This window comes from Vipera ursinii (assembly GCF_947247035.1).
Source record: "Vipera ursinii genome assembly, chromosome: Z".
Classification (NCBI taxonomy): domain Eukaryota; kingdom Metazoa; phylum Chordata; class Lepidosauria; order Squamata; family Viperidae; genus Vipera; species Vipera ursinii.
In genome coordinates this window covers 107709358-107728427 of record NC_139517.1, presented here as the reverse complement: position 1 = coordinate 107728427, position 19070 = coordinate 107709358, and the positions used below count along the sequence as shown (strand labels likewise).

The following is a 19070-nucleotide window of genomic DNA, read 5'->3' as shown; positions in this document are numbered from 1 at the left end:
GTCCAATAAGAGAATCAGCATATAGCCTATTTAATATATACCCTTAAATCTTCAAAGTAGTCAGTAATTGCTTAGAAATATAATAATAATAATAATAATAATAATAATAATAATAATAATAATAATAATAATAATAATAATAAAGTTGGAAGGGACCTTGGAGGTCATCTAGTCCAACCCCCTGCTCAGGCAGGAAACCCTATACCATTTCAGGCAAATGGCTGGCCAGTCTCTTCTTAAAAACTTCCAGTGTTGGAGCATTCACCACCTCTGGAGGCAGGTTGTTCCACTGGTTAATTGTTTTAACTGTCAGGAAGTTTCTCCTTAGTTCTAGGTTGCTTCTCTCCTTGAGTAGTTTCCATCCGTTGCTTCTTGTCCTGCTTTCAGGTGCTTTGGAGAATAGCCTGACTCCCTCTTCTTTGTGGCAGCCCCAGAGATATTGGAACACTGCTATCATGTCACCCCTCACCCTTCTCTTTGTTAAACTACACATACCCAATTCCAGCAACCGTTCCCTATATGTTTTAGCCTCCAGTCCCCCAATCATCTTTGTTGCTCTTCTCTCTACCCTTTCTAGAGTCTCAACATCTTTTTTACATTGTGGTGACCAAAACTGGATGCAGTATTCCAGGTGTGGCCTTACCAAAGCATTGTAAAGTGGTATTAGTACTTCACGCGATCTTGATTCTATCCCTCTGTTAATGCAGCCTAGCACTATGTTCAAAATAAATTCAAAGTTAAAAACTGATAATACTGTATTGTTGTCAATTTACTTCCCTTGCAGTCAGAAACAAATATATGATACAAAAAAACAATGAATCTGAAAACTTGAACTTTAAACAATGTAATCTGACTTTATTCTTATGAATGTCAACATTTTTAAACATACCAAATATATATAAACAAAAGCAGTCATCCTTACTATTTGTGAGATAAAAATACAAATGTATCCTGCCATTTGAATAAACAAAAAAACAATTTGCAGAAAACAGAAAAAAGAAATTATTTGCAAATCAGGAACATATTGCATATGTCTCTGAAATAAAATAATTTTTGCCATCTCCTTCCCTAGAGTATTGATAATCCAGCATTTGGCTTCTCTCCCATTCACAGGAGGATCTTGAGATTTGTAGAACAAAAATATTCACCTATATATTTAGCCATTGCTTCCTATTAGTCTTATTTGCCTATTAGATTACCCAATTAACTAATTTATTTATTACGTTTTTATGCCACCCATCTCCTCTGTAAGGTGACCCTGGTCAGCTTAGCAATTTCTAATTCTAAAATAGCAACAATTACTTAATGAAATCTTATGAAAGCTGAAGTATTTCATGGGGGAAGGGAGAGAGGAAAAAAGACAGGAGAAATTTCCTTAGCGTTCTTTCCATTCAGCTATCTCCCATCAAGCTCAGAGTAAACAATAGTAAACACAAGAGACTTACTTTCATAGCAAGACTCTTTCTATTCTCTGAAACTATTGTTATCACAGACATTTAACATCAGCATAAACAAAACCCTGCAAATCTGCTCATCTTAATCTTATTAATTACAACTGCAGAGATATTTTTGTTATAATCAGATATATTTATTAACTATAATCAATAAATGGATACTTGGCATTTATGTGACTGATTCTCAAGGTCAAACAATCTGATTTTTAAATGACTAAATAAATGAATTTAAATTTTAAATGACTTGGTCCCATATTTAAAATATCTACTATAACTCAATTAAATTCTAATTAAAGATAGAATTAATTTGACTTTTTTAAATGTTAATAACAGAATGGAAAAATATGACTATTTCAGGTAGTCCTTAACTAACAACCATTCATTTAGTGACTACTCGAAATGAAAACCGAAGGTCGTTGAGAGCGTGGTGGCACGACAGCTCCCTTTGAACCTGGAGGAAGCTGAATATCTAGATCCGTACCAATCGGGTTTCAGACCCGGGCACAGCACGGAGACGGCATTGGTCGCGCTGGTGAATGATCTCTGGCGGGCCCAAGATAGAGGTTATTACTCTGTCCTGGTCCTATTAGATCTATCAGCAGCTTTTGATACCATTGACCATGGTATCTTACTGCGTCGTCTTGAGGGGCTGGGAGTGGGAGGCACCGTTTTGCGGTGGTTCTCCTCCTACCTCTCGGACCGTTCGCAGACGGTGTTGGCAGGAGGGCAGAGGTCAAGCCCTAGGCCTCTTAAGTGTGGAGTGCCTCAGGGTTCGGTGCTCTCGCCCCTCCTGTTCAACATCTATATGAAGCCGCTGGGAGAGATCATCTGTAGCTTCGGGGTGAAATATCATCAATATGCTGATGATACCCAGCTATTCATCTCCACCCTGAACCAACCCAGTGATGCCCTCGATGTGATGTCCTGTTGCCTGGAAGCGGTACAGATTTGGATGGGAGAAAACAGGCTTTGACTCAACCCGGCCAAGACTGAGTGGCTGTACATACCGTCATCTCGTTTAGTCCAAAAGGCTCCATCTCTGACTATTGGAGGAGAGATGTTACCTCCCATTGATAGAGCACGCAATCTGGGCGTCCTCCTAGATTCACGACTCAGTTTTGAAGATCATATTGGAGCCGTGGCTAGGGGGGCATTTGCACAGATTCGTCTTATATACCAATTGCGCCCCTTTTTGGACCGAGATGCCCTACGTACAGTCACCCACGCGCTCGTTACCTCCCGTATTGATTACTGTAATGCTCTCTACATGGGGCTGCCCTTGAAGACCACCCGGAGGCTTCAGCTGGTGCAGAATGCAGCTGCACGGGTTGTGATGGGAGCTCCCCGATACTCCCATATTACACCCCTCCTGCGTGAGCTGCATTGGCTACCAGTTGCCCTCCGGGTGAGATTTAAGGTGCTGGTACTTATCTTTAAAGCCCTACATGGCTTAGGTCCGGGATACTTGCAGGACCATCTGCTGCCGGGAACAAATCCCCATCGTCCAGTACGCTTGCACAGAGAAGGCCTCCTCAGGGTACCGTCAGCTAGGCAATGTCGGCTGGCGACCCCCAGGGGGAGGGCCTTCTCTGTGGGAGCGCCAGTCCTATGGAATCAGCTCCCCCCTGAGCTTCGGATGGCCCAAAACCTCCAATCCTTTCGCCGCGGCCTCAAAACACTCCTGTTCCACCAGGCCGACCTAGACTGACAGGCATTTTAATTAATTTATATTTAGTGCTTTTAATTTATTTTTTAAATTCTCTAATTTAATTTATTGCACAGATGTTCTCAATTTTATTTCTATCTTGATCTCTGTACTTATTATATGTTTTGCTGTTAGCCGCCCTGAGTCCTTCGGGAGATAGGGCAGGATATAAATCCCATCAATAAATAAATAAATAAAACAGCCCTGAAAAAAGTGACATGATCATTTTTCACACTTATGACCACTGCAGCATCCCCATGTTCATGTGATGAAAATTAAGGTAACTGGCATGTATTTATGATGGTTGCAATATTCCAAGGTCATACAATTATGATTTGCAATCTTCCCAGCTGGTTTTTGACAAGCAAAATCAATGGGGATAGCCCGATTTGTTTAATGACTCTGTGATTCACTTAACAACTGCAGTAATTTGCTTAATGACCCTGGCAAAAAAAAAAGATTGTAAAACTGGGCACAAATTAGGAAATTCTGGTCCCAACTGTGGTCATAAATCAAGAGCTATCTGTACTAGCAATCCGAAATTACTGATATTTAACGCAGGTTAAGAAATATCTCTCTCTCTCTCTCTCTCTCTCTCTCTCTCTCTCTCTCTGTGTGTGTGTGTGTGTGTGTGTGTGTATGTGTGTATAATCTGTTTTAAACAGTTCCAGTGACAGAATGCCAAGTAAGACCATCACCGCTTGGCTCCTTATTACTGCATGCATAGAGGTACCCTGGCAGTATTATAGAAATAGTTGCTATTATCTTTTTTAAAAATACGTTTCTGATAACAGCATAATTAGCTATTTATTTATTTTCTTTATTTAATTAGATTTGTATACCGCCCTTTCCTGAAGGTCTCAGGGCGGTTTACAGGGTAATTAAAACAAGAAATACAAAAGTTAAAAACGATTAAAAAAATTACAACAGTCCCTGAAAAGTAAAAGCCCCCAATTAAAATTAAAATTAAAATTCTCAGCCTGGGCCACAGAGCTCGAGGGTTTTCAGGTCCCGGCGGAATGAACGGAGGTCGGGGGCAGTCCTCAGCTCCACGGGCAGCTGGTTCCAGAGGGCAGGCGCACCCACTGAGAAGGCCCTCCCCCTGGGTGTTACCCGCAGCCAAGAGCTTATTTCACATACAACAGCAATTGGACTGCATGGCAAACCTGAGAAAATACTACAATGGAGGAAGACTTATTTGGAAGGAAGCACCAATAAATTCAGGATTTCGCTGCAAGTTTCATTTATAACTCCTATCACGAGAAGACTAATTGACTGTCCAGATCCATCAATGCAATGATTTCACTTCATTTCTATTGAAAGCAACAGATGCTAGTCCAGTTAGCATGTTGAGTTAATTACTCAACTGATGGACATTTAGCACTTTTGAGTCTGCCTGAGCAATGTGCTGTTATTTATTATCTTCCCTCAGCAACGCAATCTAATTTCTCAAAAGAACTCACATAAATGCCTCCAGCAATCATGGGCACTGGAGATTTTTAAGAAGCTAGACAGTCACTTGCCTGAGATGGTATAGGTTCTCCTAGTTGAGCAGGTGGCTGAACTAGAAGACCTCCAAGGTCCCTTCCAGCTCTATTCTATTCTAAATTGTATTCTAAATATTCTCTATTTATTGTACCATGCCATAAAGGTAAAGGTTCCCCCACACATGTGTGCTAGTCGTTTCCGACTCTAGGGGCCGGTGCTCATCTCCGTTTCAAAGCCGAAGAGCCAGCGCTTGTCCGAGGACTTCTCCGTGGTCATGTGGCCGGCATGACTAGACGCCAAAGGCGCACGGAATGCTGTTACCTTCCCACCGTAGTGGTCCCTATTTTTCTACTTGCATTTTTACGTGCTTTCTAACTGCTAGGTTGGCAGAAGCTGGGACACATAACAGGTGCTCACTCTGCTACGCAGCACTTGGGATTCGACCCGCCAAAATGCCGACCTTCTGATTGACAAGCTCAGCATCCTAACCCACTGAGCCACCGCCATACCTTTGTGTAAATAGTAATATTATGTTCATATAGTTATTAGTTTTTAATTGAACCAGTGGATAATTGCCATGAAATATTATAAACTGAGTCAATACTCCTGTTTCTGTTTCCGACTCTTGTCCTCAGTCATAATCTCTCACCTTCCCCAGTATTTTTCTGCTCTGAAATATTCTGTATACCAATTGTTTCAATGAAGCTGAAAACCCTGTTAGATCATGAGAAAGAAATCAGTTGGCAAGTTTATGGACTATAATAAAGACACATTTAGTCCTGTTTTAACAGCAATCTTAAAACAAATCTGAACAGTATTAAAAAAACAGCACAAACCCTATCAAGCAGATTCATTCCTGCACTGGCACATGTCTACATCTAACCTCTATTTACCTTCCTTTGTTTGCCCAAATTTCCATTGCTGACAAAGAATTAGCAGTAGGAAAATTCATCACCAAGAACAGTGTGCAGTGATAGGAAGGATGGAAAAGTTGCCATGATTTAGTCCTTTTTAAAGACTCCTAAAAATGTTTTGTACTGCTTAAATAATATTTACAGGTAGGTTACCATTAGAAATCTGAATAGTGCGCAATTGTGACTTATAGTCCAAATTATAAATAGTTACAAGCTCACATTCAATGCAAGCCAAAATTCAGGTAGTATAAGACTAGCACAACATGATTAAGACTAGCATGCAGTTGCCATTGGTGTTTTAGATGCTAACTGTCCTTTGGCAAAATGGAGAAAAGGAAGAACCCACTCATGGAAAGTTCAGAACTATAGCAGAATATGTGAGGTAACAGGCACACTTTGTATATATCTTTGTCTTCCGTTACTATTATATAGTATTTCATAAATAAACATATAAAAATTTAGGTTTATCATACTGGAACCAATTATCCTCTTTTCCATAGAAGTACTACTTGAAATAGTGCAAATTTAAATAATGTGATCATTGCATGGAATTCATTAACTACACTAACTGACAATTTCTGTATCTATTTAGTTGATATATCCCACAAGACGGTATGCATGGGAAGATGAGTTGAGAGGGAATCATTAGTTTTATTTATTTCATCACAAGGCTCACTGAGCTGAGGATGGTTTGGATCAGAAGTTTTCCTAGTGCAGTGGTGACGAACCTATGGCATGCATGCCAGAGGTGATACCCAGAGCCCCGTCTGTGGGCACACGTGCTGTCGCCCCAGCAGAGTTCACTAGTGTAATGAGCACATGGCACTTGGAAGTGATATGGTGTTCTGTACCAGCCTGCTACCGGCCCTGCAGCAAAAGCAGGGACAACCCTTTTACAAACGGCAAGAGGCTGGAATAAAGCCTGCCAAATTTATTAACATAAAACAGAGCAAGACAAGACACCAACCATGAAACAGGAGCTATGAAACAGGAACTATCCAAGCGGTTGCCTTCAGCAAACCAGCCCTCCCACACATTCCCCTTAAATACAGTTCAGGGCATGGCCTCTCTCTGCCTCCTTCCGAGGTGCCCCATTGCCTTCCTCTGTTTACTCCTGATTGACTGCCTCCTGCGTCGGGCGTCCTTGAACAGGGCCAGCTGTGGGTCATCTTCATCCACGCTGTCAGGCTCACACAGCTCGGTCTCCGTCGTGACCAGGTGGGAGGGGCCCGGCTGAGGGCTCTGCGGAGCCTCAAGGCCATCATCAGCAAGCTCTTCAACACCCCCCTCCTCCTCCTCTGAGTCGTCCGACCCAACTGCCGAACCCACAGGCTGACCCTGAATCACAACACATGGCAGGAAGTGAGTGAGGAAGCGGAGTTGACAGCATCTGGCAGCAGCAGCTGCGTAGCCCGCTGTGAATAACAGGCCGGCCCTCCAGCAACAGTGCTGCGGCAGAACTGGCAGCACACAGTGTCGGGGGAGCACGTGAAGTGGACCACTGGAACGCCTACTCCGTCCCATCTTTTTTGGTTGGATAGCTGGTCGCCACTGGTCATCTCCTCAGCCCCCTTGAGGGTCTTGCCTGCGTGTGGAGCGCATTCCCCTCATGCACCTTGGTACCTACCGCAGACGCCAACCGCTTGCACAGGTTGATTAGTCCTCTGACCAGAGCTGCAGGCCTGCCCAGCACAATGGAGACAAAGCGGTTAGCTAGGAAGCCTTGTGTAGAGATGGTAAAGCATGCCCAGGACCAGCAGGCAAAAGGCCACGCTGAGTAGGGAAAGCCGGATCATCATCATCATGGCCCCCAGGCCCAGCAGATGGGGGGGGAAGGCACACAATTCTAACTGGGCCTGGGGGCCATGGTGACGATGGGGATCCGGCTTTTCCCACTCAGGGTGGCCTTTGGCTTGCTGGGCGTGGGTGTGCTCTACCACCTCTACTCAAGCTTGCTAGCTGGCCATTTTGTCTCCTTTGTGCTGAGTCGGCCAGGTGCTCTAATGGACATGTGCAAGCTGCTGGTGGCAGCAGCCCAAGGCAGGGCCAAGGTGCATCGGGTGCACGAGGGGAACAGGCTCCACGCACAGGCCAAGGGTAAGATCTGTGAGGGGGCTGAGATGACCAGCAGTGATCTGCTTTCCAACTGCAAGCAAAAACAGATGTGATGTAGACTGCATCTGGCAGTCTACATCACATGCCTCCCCCCTCCACTACTCAACCTGCTGCTGGAGGGCTGGCCCGGTATTGGGAGCAGGCTGCGGAGCCCCAGAGTGCACCGGCTATGGCTGCTGACAGACACCATCAGCCCCCATGCGCTCGCTAGCCTGTGTGTGCAGGGGCTTATACAGTTAAGGATGTAAAGAGGATAACAAAACAAGAAGATATGCATGAAGATATGCATTGTACTCTCAAGCCATGCACATCAATCAATAGACAAGTTACATAGTTATTCGATATATACATTGCAAAGGATTTCAGTTCTTCCAAAATACATACCCATTACAATAAAATTTTAAGATATTCCAAGAAAAAGAAATATAGTGTGTGTCTAGTAATCATAGCCTGAAAAAAGAGATGTATTCGTGAAGCCAGACATCACATAACTGCATCGCTTAGTGACAGCAATCCCAGTCACAGAATTGTGGGTCAGCTGCATGGTTCTGGAGCTGCTAACCATATCCTAGGAAGTTATAGCCATCCCAGTGCAGTCCCAGCAACAGTGGCCCCCCCCCATCCCACATTCCAAGACCTGTCCTGCACTCCGCCACCATAGCTGACTTTGGGTGTTTTCTTGCTCTTGCCACTGACAAAGTGGGCTTTGCCTGGTTGGGGCTGGGCTTTAACTGAAACAACAACAACAAAAAGCCAACAGTAGCTACAAAGCCAGTGCAAAATAATAAGCAACTTTGTGCTGCAGCTTAGGGGCTGCTTTTGGCTATTTTTTTATCCTATAGCTACAGCCCATCCCCAGCCAGGCATGGGAACATGGCACAAAAGACTTTTTTGGCCAATTGCGGCTCTGGGACTGCTGCTGACTTTTAAAATTCCCACAGTGCAAGCCCAACCCAGGATGGCTTGAGTTCTAGTCCTGCCTTATACGTGAAAGCCAGCTGGGTGACTTTGGGCCGATCACTCTCTCTTAACCCAACCTATCTCACAGGATTATTGTTGTGGAGAAAATAAGAAGGGGTATCATATTTTTCATTGCCCTGAGTAATTTATAAAAATATATAAAGGTGAGATGTAAATAAATGAAACAAAATTTATCCATCCAAATAAAGTGCATATAAAGCATCTAAATTTTTGTCCCCACCGAAATCAGCACACCAAGTCTTAATGTAGGATTAATCTATAAACCGACAAAATGTCATTAGTCTTCCTCAATCTTTGAGCAAAACAAACAGTTTGAGAAGCTTAATTCTTTGGAAAAAGATATACTGCTTTTCATTAGAGTAAACCACATAATCTCCCCTTAGCCTACTAATAAGATTGGAGAGAGGCACAATTTTTATAATTCAAAAGTAAAATTCTGCTGTGCAACTACTATAAAAATCTCCAAGAGCATATATACTGTTTTCAACAGTAATATAAACTTATACATTCTTAAAAATTAATTCTACTAAAAATATTGATTTATTTGTAATTAAAATAATATATAATTCCATTGTCAGTTACTCTGACAACAGTGATTATCAAGTTTATAATATATTTTAATCAACAAAGATGAACATATTTCTTTTTTTAATCCATTGGAAACATCTTCTAAATATTTTAAATTACCTTTAGAATTTTTTAAACCCTATAATACACACTAAAATATTTAGAACATTTCAATAATAAAGCAAAGGCTAGGATATCAGCTATTATACTGGATATAATTATTCACTTATATTATTCAGAGATGTACAAGTGCTTTCTTTGTTCTACAAACAAGATTATTATTCACTATCATCATGTTTTACAAGATGTTCACGCCCCATGCCGCATGAGCATAATATTAATCTCTAACAATTAAGTACAAGTTATTCATTTCTAGGATTTCCTGACTTCTACAGAATGTTAAAGACAGGATAACAGAGATAACTGGTATTCGGAATGTCTTCCTTAAGCAGCTGGATGTTTTGGAATGAACACAGAAAGGGAGACACACCTATATAATGAATGAAGATTACTTCAGAAAGAAAGGAATCAATCTTACAACAGAAAACTTGGATTTGACTACGTCTCTATATGTTTCTTCATCAAGAAACATAAATTAAGCAAATGACTAATTTTGAGAAAGAAAATCGTGTTTTACAATTAATCCATTAATCAGACTGCAATAGTATACCAAAAGAAAAAGCAAATTAGAATAGAATAGAGCTGAAGGGACCTTGGAGATCTTCTAGTTCAGCCTCCTGCAAACCTATACCATCTCAGACAAATTACTGTCTAGCCTCCAGCACTCCAGTGATGGAGTGCCCACGATTTCTGGAGGCAAGCTGTTCCACTGATTAATTGTCCTGTCAGGAAGTTTCTCCTTAATTCCAGGTTGCTTCTCTCTTTGATCAGTTTCCAACCATTGTTTTTTCGTTCTTTGGTGCTTTGGTGAATAAAGTGATCCCCTCTTCTATGTGGCAGCCCCTCAGATCCTGGAATACTGCTATCATGTCTCCCCTATTTCTTCTTTTATTTAGACTAGTCAAACCCAAGTCCTGCAGCCGTTCTTCGTATGTTATAGTCTCCAGGCCTTTGATCGTCTTAGCTGCTCTTCTCTGAATTTTTTCCAAACTCTCAAAATCTTTTTTGTGATATGGTGACCAAAATTGGCTGCAGTACTCCAGGTGTGATCTTACTAGGGTTTTATAAAGCAGTACTAATACCTTGAGTGACCTTGATTCAATGCCTCTGTTTATACAACCCAGGATTGTATTAGCTTTTTTGGCTGCTGCTGCACACTGCTGGTTCATGGTTAAGTGATCATCCACTAGGACTCCAAGGCCCCTCTCACAGTTACTGTTTTTAAGCCAGGTCTGCCCAATCTGTACTTGTACCTTTGATTTTTCCTACCTAGATGTAAAACCTTGCCTTTCTCCGCATTGAATTGGATAGGGCCCATTGTTCAAGTTTGTCAAGATCTTTCTGGATCCTGAGTTTGTCTTCTGGGGTGTTGGCTACTCCTACCAGTTTGGTGTCATCTGCAAATTTGATGAGTTCTCCTTCAATTCCCTCATCTAAGTCGTTGATGAAGATATTGAAGAGTACTGGGCCTAAGACAAAACCTTGTGGTACCCCACTGCTTACTTTTCTCCATGTGGATGTAGTGCCATTGAGGACTCCTTGTTGAGTATGGTTTGCCAGCCAGCTACAGTTCCATCTGGTGGTGATGTTGTCTATTCCAGGGCTTTTCAACCTTTTCACCCATTGTACCACTTTTAGGATATGGCAACATCCGAGTACCACCAGTCGCCTAGGAAGGTGTCAAAAATTTGATGACGGAAAAAAAAACAAAGAAAAAAATGATGAAGTACATAGTCCTCAACTTACAACAGTTCACTTAGTGACTGTTCGAAGTTACAATGGCACTGAAAAAAGTGCCCCCCAAGCCTCAGCCGATCCTAGCGCTTCCGCTGAGCCCTGACAGCCCCGAAGAAGTGCTGATCCTGGCACTTCCACTGAACCCTGACAGCCCTGCAGCTCCAGCCATCTCTTGCTCAGGCTTGTGCGGTGCTGCCACCAGTTCAGCTCATTCCCTCCCCCGCTACTTTTCTAGGATGGTCACGTACCACCTGCCAGGTGCCAATATATCACAGGTGGTACCCGTACCACTGGTTGAAAAGCCCTGGTCTATTCCATCTTTTTCTAGCTTACCAAGGAGTAGGTTGTGGTCTACTTTATGGCATACATATATGTGAGAAAGTGCAGAAAAATAAACTGAATTCTAGAAATTAACTAGCATAGAAACAGGCTCCTTTTAGTGCAATCTCTGGTACCAAATTCATCCATATGAAGATTCTGTATTTGGTTTATTGCAAAGAATAAAATAAATGAACACACAGATGCACAAAGCACTTTGGTGGTTATTTTATTTTACTTTATTATTTTGCTTTGAAAAATTGTGTGGAGAAATGTTAAATTATGGGTGTGAGTTGCTTATGGAATAATTGTGCAATTTGCTTGACAAATGTGTTCAAGATTATCAGTGCCAGATAATTGGAGGAATATCATTAGTGGTCCTCTGTATAAAGATAGCATAAGTGAATATAAAGCCAGTTAAAATAGAAAATTGATGAAAAATAAACAGAGATTAGGTAAAGTTACAGAATGTGAATTACCATTTTAAATAGCAATAAGATTCACAAATGTTTAATTTGCAGGTTGGATAAATATACTTTCTGTTTTTGTGCCTTCAAGCCAGATTTAACTCATAGTGATAAGTCTCTGCAGCTTTCTTGGCAAGATTTTCTGAAAGTGATTTGCCTCTGCCTCCTTCCTAAGACAATAGAAAGTGACTGCTCAAGATCACCCAGTTGGCTTTATACAAGTAGAACTAGAACTCATGGTCTCCCTATCTCTAACCTTGTGCCTTAATCATTACATCAAACCAACTTTCTGAAAAATATAGTGTATTGGTTATATGCTTTCAATGTTTTATTTTGAATATTTTCAAGTATGGCAAAAATACAATAAGCATATTACAAAGATTTTAATGTAACACAGATTAAAAGTAACAACTCCTGTGATTAACTTCAACTTCAGAGACATTTCTTAAGAAGAACTGAAGAAGCTTCTTGGATGAGAAGCGAAACATCTTCAAGGAAAAACAAGGAAGTCCAGTTGCCTTTTGAAAAAAGCACCTTTGGGACAACCATGACATGGATGACTAAGAATTTCCAGAGACTCCATATTATATTCTTAGCAACAATATGAAAAACATTTTCCACTGCATTTTTCCAGGATTTTTTTGCATCTTCCCCAATTAGGCAGCAGGCTTGCAATTTCCCAGTGGCCTCCTTTCTAAGTAATCAGTTCTATAGGTAGTGCTCAATTTATGATTGATTAGCGATTGGTTATTATTCAAAGTTATCAAGGCCCTGGAAAAGATTCTTTATAACCAGAATTTCCAGCCATTATAAAATTGTAAGTTTGGTGCTTGGCAAACCTTTCACACTTAAGACTGGTTGCCAAGGGTCTCATGATCATGTGATTGCCATTTGCAATTTCCTGTTGACTTCCCCAGAAAATCAACTGGGAAGCTGGGAAGGAAATTTGCAAGCTGCTGCCACTGCTGAGAGGACTCTCTCTCATGTTTGGGAGCTGACTGAAAGAGCTGCCAGTTAAGAGCTGAACTCTTTTCATGGATTGGAAAAAAATGGAGCTCAGATTCCCGTATCCCACTGAAGGAGCTCCCTTCCATGCATGGAGGAGCTGAACTCCTTCAATAAGAATGGAGAAACAAACCTCAAATCATAATAATTTCAACTCTTTTTCCCACACCTTGCGAAAGAAGTTCCCTTCTCGGTCGAGAACTAACAGTGGTGCAAAAATGGAGCTCAAATCCTGAAGATTGGATTCTGTTTCTCATACTAAAAGAGGTGGAGAAAGAGGAGAGATGAACTTTGGCAGGATGGAAAAATAGAACTTAGAGCCTGACGATTTGAGGTCTGTTTCTACATCCTATGGAAGGAGTTGCCTCCTGAATGGAGGAGAGCTTAACAGAACTTAATAGAATAACAGAATTGGGAGTGACCTTGGAGACCTTATAGCCCAACCCCCTGCTCAAGCAGGAAACCCTATACCAGATATGTGAAACTGCCAGCCCGCGGGCTGGATGCATCACGCCAAAACTGCACCCACCCCATTGCTGGCAATGAGGAAAAAGTCGCAATATGTCGCCTGACATCACGGGTTTGACATGCCTGCCCTATACCATTTCAGATAAATTGCTACCCAATCTCTTCTTAAAAACCTCCAGTGATAGAGCACCCACTACTTCTGAAGGTAAAGGTAAAAAGGTAAATGTTCCCCTGCACATGTGTGCTAGTCGTTTCTGACTCTAGGGGCTGGTGCTCATCTCCGTTTCAAAGCCGAAGAGCCAGCGCTTTTCCAAGGACGTCTCCATGGTCATGTGGCCGGCATGACTAGACGCCAAAGGCGCACAAAACGCCGTTACCTTCCCACCGTAGTGGTCCCTATTTTTCTACTTGCATTTTTATGTGCTTTCGAAGTGCTAGGTTGGCAGAAGCTGGGACACATAACAGGTGCTCACTCTGTTACGTGGCACTCGGGATTCGACCCGCCAAAATGCCGACCTTCTGACTGACAAGCTCAGCATCCTAACCCACTGAGCCACCGCGTCCCTTTTCTGAAGGTAAGTTGTTCCACTGATTAATTGCTTTTACTGTCAGGGAATTTCTCCTTAGTTCCTCTTAATTAGTTTTCATCCATTCCCTTCAAGCGCTTTGGAGAATAGGTTGACCCTCTCTTCTTTGTTGCAGCCCCTTAGATATTGGGACATGCTATTATATCACCCCATAATCCTTCTTTTCATGAAGACCAGACATATCCAATTCCTGCAACCATTCTTTGTATGTTGACATCCAGCTGAGGGGTGCAAAACCAAAGCTCAGATCCTGATGATTTGAGCTCTGTGCTTGCCCCCACTGAAGACTTCCCTTCAGCTGGCAGCTCTTTCAGCCAGCCCTTACAGACAAGAGGGACCCAAAATCCAATCAGGACTTTTAACTCCTGGGTGCAGAAGCAGCACAGTAAAGAATGTGGAGTGTCTTAAGCAGATGAAGAAAGTCCTGGGTGGCTCAGAGCAGGCCACATACAAATTTCTCTTCTCTCAAGACTGAGAATTCTGTTTGGCTTTCAGAAGCGAGAATTTTTAGGTCTTGATTGGAGCCTACTGTTGTTGTTGTTGTTAGCTGCGAAGTCGTGTCCGACCCATCGCAACCCTATGGACAACGTTCCTCCAGGCCTTCCTGTCCTCTACCATCTTCTGGAGTCCATTTAAGCTCAAAAGCGAACCTTACCAAAAGGAGCCTACTAGGGTCTCCCCAACTCCAAGCATCCTATGCTCCTTATCTAGGACTCTATTCACTTAATGACCCCCGTAATCAACTACCTATAGTTCTAACTTCTTTCTCCCTAGATCTCCCAAATCTAGTTAAAAACCTAGTTATTTGTTTATAAAATTAAACTAAACTTTCCATTCATCCCTGCTTAAATTTCAGATATACATTTATGGATTGAATAAAAAGATTCAAATTAAAATTACTTCAGAAATTAAAGAACTCATCATCTGAATTAAGCAAGGCAGTGTTTTAAACCTCACACAGAAAGATGTTGAAAAGGACACTGTTGTAGTTACTTACAGGCAGTGCTTTTTTTGTAAAAGAAAAAGGTGCCGGAACTCACACATGTCATACAACCCACCTTGCCTACCCTACAAGGTTCCATCCAAAAAAGGTGCCGGAACTCCGTTCTGAGCGTTCTATGAGAAAAAAAGCCCTGCTTACAGGTATCTCATAATTAAATTCTTGTCAAGCATTATGTACATTAAAATGTTATACATTTTCCACATTTTTAAAGAAAATTACAAATATATGATGCACAGGAATGTGCCTTTTATAACATAAACTGCAGTGCAGGCAAAATGATTTTAATTTTACTCTTAAATTAACAATGCAATCCATGTAGTGATCAAATTACTTGCAGTTATGAGCTCACTGGCCTATTTAGGTATCCCAAAAGTACAGTATGCTATAATGCGTACTGAGAAGCCATTCATATATTCAAGCCCCTTACTGCAGTTAAATATTTAGACATTTATAAACCTCTACTATGCACAGAGCTTACATTCCAACTAATAGTGGTTGCAGCAGTGTATTCAGTTTTAATTATCAATTTTACAGTGACCTTATTCATCTTGTCTGCTGTACAGTGAGTTTACATTATTTGCCTGATTTGCAGTATTTTTGCTTTGCAAAAAAATTTGCAATAGTTTTGCTTTGGTTTTTAAGGCACCTATTTATGAGCAAGAAAGAATAACTTGCGATCTCTCCAGCCCTATGCGATCCCTTGCTCTTCTTGCGCTTCTAAAATAGAAATACCAGTTGGGACCTGTGGCATTTCCATGGTATGTACAACCTCTTGCCAACAGCAACAGCTGTTCCCGAGCCAATGGCATTGATACGTATCACAAGCAGAGAAAAAGAGCCTTTCTTTGGATCCTACAATGTGCAGACCCAAATGCTATGACATTTCCACGACACTCCTTCTCCCACCCACCCACACAAAGAAAGAAAGAAAGAATCGTGCACAAAGGAAAGCGCAACATGGAAAAGTCGCCAGGGAACGCCTCGCTGCCTCAGCCATTCGCGACTGAGCCTTAATAACTCCGTCGCCGCTCATGACAGCGGAAAGGGGGCGGACGGGCAAGCTATATATTTTTACTAACGGAAAAGGGGCGGGACACAGGCAAGCTATATGTTCCTTGCCCCATGAACCACAAGCTGCCCCGCCACCCCCTACTTTCCCCCCCGCCACCTACCTACATACCCACCCACCACCTGCGACCGCATCCAGGCCTGCCGCCCGGTAGCCTTCCCACCCCCGCGGTCACTTCTCATCTTACCTTGGCTTTGCCGGCCTCCAGCTTCTTCTGCCTCTCCTGCTCGTCCATGGCTCCTGCGCGGGAGACAAGACAGTTACGGTGCAGCCAACTAAACCCAGAAGTGGGGGACTTGCCCTAAACCTCCGAAAGGTCTCTCTCGCTCGGCGTCAGCAACACGCGCTCTGCCCGTCTACGGAGTCTGAAGGCGCCGCGGTTCACCCACCGGCGCCGCCATCTTCAGTTCCACGTAAACATGCGGCCGGGGAAAGTGACGTCCGCGCCGCCGCTCTAAGAACCACCTCGAGGCTTTGTCGAGAAGCCCCGCAGGCGGCAACCGGGAAAGGGATGGTGCATTTCGGCGGTCGAGCTCGTTTCCTCATTTTACTAGCTCGCCATTCTGTTTTGTTTTGTTTTTTTTACTTTGGTGGCTGGAGACAGAGAGCTCCAGCCACCTACTTTCTCAACAACAACCCTGTGGGTAGTTTGGGCTGAGAGGGATTGGCCCAAGGACGCTTTGGCTAGTGCAGGGGTAGGCAGCCGTGGCTCTTTTATGACTCGTGGACTTGAACTCCCAGAATTCCTGAGCCACCTGTGCCTCAGGAATTCTGGGAGTTCAAGTCCACGAGTCATAAAAGAGCCAAAGTTGCCAACCCCTAGTGAATGAAACTTGATTGCCAGTTCTTAGATCAATACCTGTGATTAAATTGCAATACAGCAACTCCCTAAATGTAAAATGTACCTGAATCATGACAAGAATAAATAATAATTCCATGAATGCTAAAATTGGGCAAGAAATGAACAATTAAAATTTTAGCAATAATGCTTAATGATTTAGTCTGTTGCTATGTATTCTGATTTTTGTATTATAGTCATTTTTTAAAAAAATTGTTCCCCATCCAATCATTTATTGAGATGGCTGACCAGATAAATAAAATTTAATGTATGTATCACAGATTCTAAAACTGCAGGGTAAAGCAACTGCCCATTGGTAAAATAAATTTTTACAAAAAAAATTGCTACTTTAGCTACACCAGTCTGTTTTCAAAAGCAAACCCCATTGTTTGAGAAAACTTGCCTTAAATAAATGTTTTTAAACATGATTTTTAAGTTTATATTCCATCTTCATTATTTTTACAAATAATAAGGCAGCAAACATACAACACACATTTCTCAGGCTGAGAGAATGACTGATCCGAGGTCATCTAGCTGGATTTGAACTCACAGTCTCCTGCTTTTCTAGCCATGCACCTTAACCACTAGCTCAAACTGGCTCTCAACTGGGGAATTCTGGGAGATGAAGTCCCAGTATCTTAATGTTTCCAAGTTTGAAACTTATTGCCTTTAAATAGTATATCAGGGTGGTCCTTCAGAGCCAATTAAGGTTTAATTTTAGCTTTATTTTGAGCTTGTCAAGTGGAAATAGGAAAAAATACATTGCTTAATGGTGCAGCTACAAAAATTTTACATCATGAATTTAGTGTTCTCATGGAAATAGAGGGAATGTCTTACATCTTACTTTGCATGCAAGAGTTCAGGGCAGAGTAGGCAACTCCCCTCCTACTCTTTACCCATAACAAACATGTAAATAAATTGATCTGATCAAAGCCAGTGTACTTTCCTGCCCAATATATACACTAAGCACAACTGCTGCAGGGGAGGACACCCAGTAGAAACAGTGAATGGGGGCATTCTTGGTGGCAGCTCCCCTGCTAGGGACATTAATGGACCCCCAGTAAGGATGGTTCACATTCTCAGTAGTGTGCAGCAGACCTTTGGGAATTGAGTCTGGGGAACCATTGACACTGTGGTTTGTCTCTGTTTAATTTTAATGATATATTTATTATTTTAATATCTGCAAACTATCTACAACTTGCTAGGATTAAAGCAGATAAATTATGTAAATATTTCTAAATATGTTAATATGCTTTTAAATAGTTTATATTTTTAACCCTATTTTCACTGATTTTGAACATTTCTGTACAAGTGAAAACTCAGCACCCATTCCCTTAATATATTTGAAGAACAATGACTCAATAGCAATGCAGAAAATGAGTAAATAGAATAGATTTATAATTGTAGCAGCGTCCAGCTGCCATTATCTCATGAATGTAAATTTCTTTTTTAAAATGCTGTGGCATAAAACTTTAACTGTTAGACTCTGGAAGCTATGGCACTTTGGTTATTTATGCTAAGCCTGTTTGTTGCTGCTCTTCCAATCATCTGCCATTTTTTTGGCAATAATTTGAAGAAGATCTTCACACTAAGGCTCTAACAGCATTGGAATATGCATTGAAATACTTATCATTACAATAAGGTTAAAATATTTTGCTGAAATATATTTAAAACTAAATTCTAGTTCTAAGTTCTATTCATACCAAGATATGGTATGGGCCTACCTGACAGATTGATTTCTTTAGGTATTATACCTTTTGCAGATTTACTTGCTTGAAATACAGGAAACAGTGGAAGAGGATCTGCTTTGCTGCACTGGATTTGTTGCCTTTAATCATAGAATGCATTTATCCAGAGCATAATTAATAAATTAACCTAATAGTATAGATGTTCATGAATGCAGCACCATTAACCAACCAGCTGGGTTTACAGAAAAACACTAAAACCACAAACTAATCAGAGTAGTTTTATTGTATACAGGCAATCCTCGACTTACAACCACAATTGAGATCAAAATTTTCTTGTTAAGCAAAATGGTAAGTGAGTCATGCCTAATTTTATGATCTTTTTTGCCACAATTTTATGCAAATCATTCCAATTGTTCATTGTATCATTTAGTCATTAAGCAAATCCAGTTTCTCCCATTGACTTTGTTTGTTGGAAGCTATAGGAAAAAGACACTAATGGCAATTACATGATCCTGGGACACTGCCAACATTATAAATATATTCCAG

General features: G+C 41.6%; 1 protein-coding gene across 7 annotated transcripts in view; it reads right to left on the bottom strand.

Annotated features, from left to right (window-relative positions):
- Positions 1–16687, bottom strand: part of AKAP9 (A-kinase anchoring protein 9) — a 120209-nt gene extending 103522 nt beyond the window's left edge. For 4 of the 7 annotated variants that reach the window (XM_083378570.1, XM_083378573.1, XM_083378571.1 and 1 more), the window contains exon 1: positions 16186–16680. In XM_083378570.1, coding sequence (XP_083234696.1) covers positions 16186–16233 — 48 coding nt within the window. In that variant the 5' untranslated portion in view covers positions 16234–16680. Of the gene's footprint in view, positions 1–16185 lie in introns of all 7 variants that reach the window. The other 3 variants (XR_014494311.1, XR_014494312.1, XM_083378572.1) reach the window with 3 other exon arrangements.
- Positions 16688–19070: the final 2383 nt, after the last annotated feature.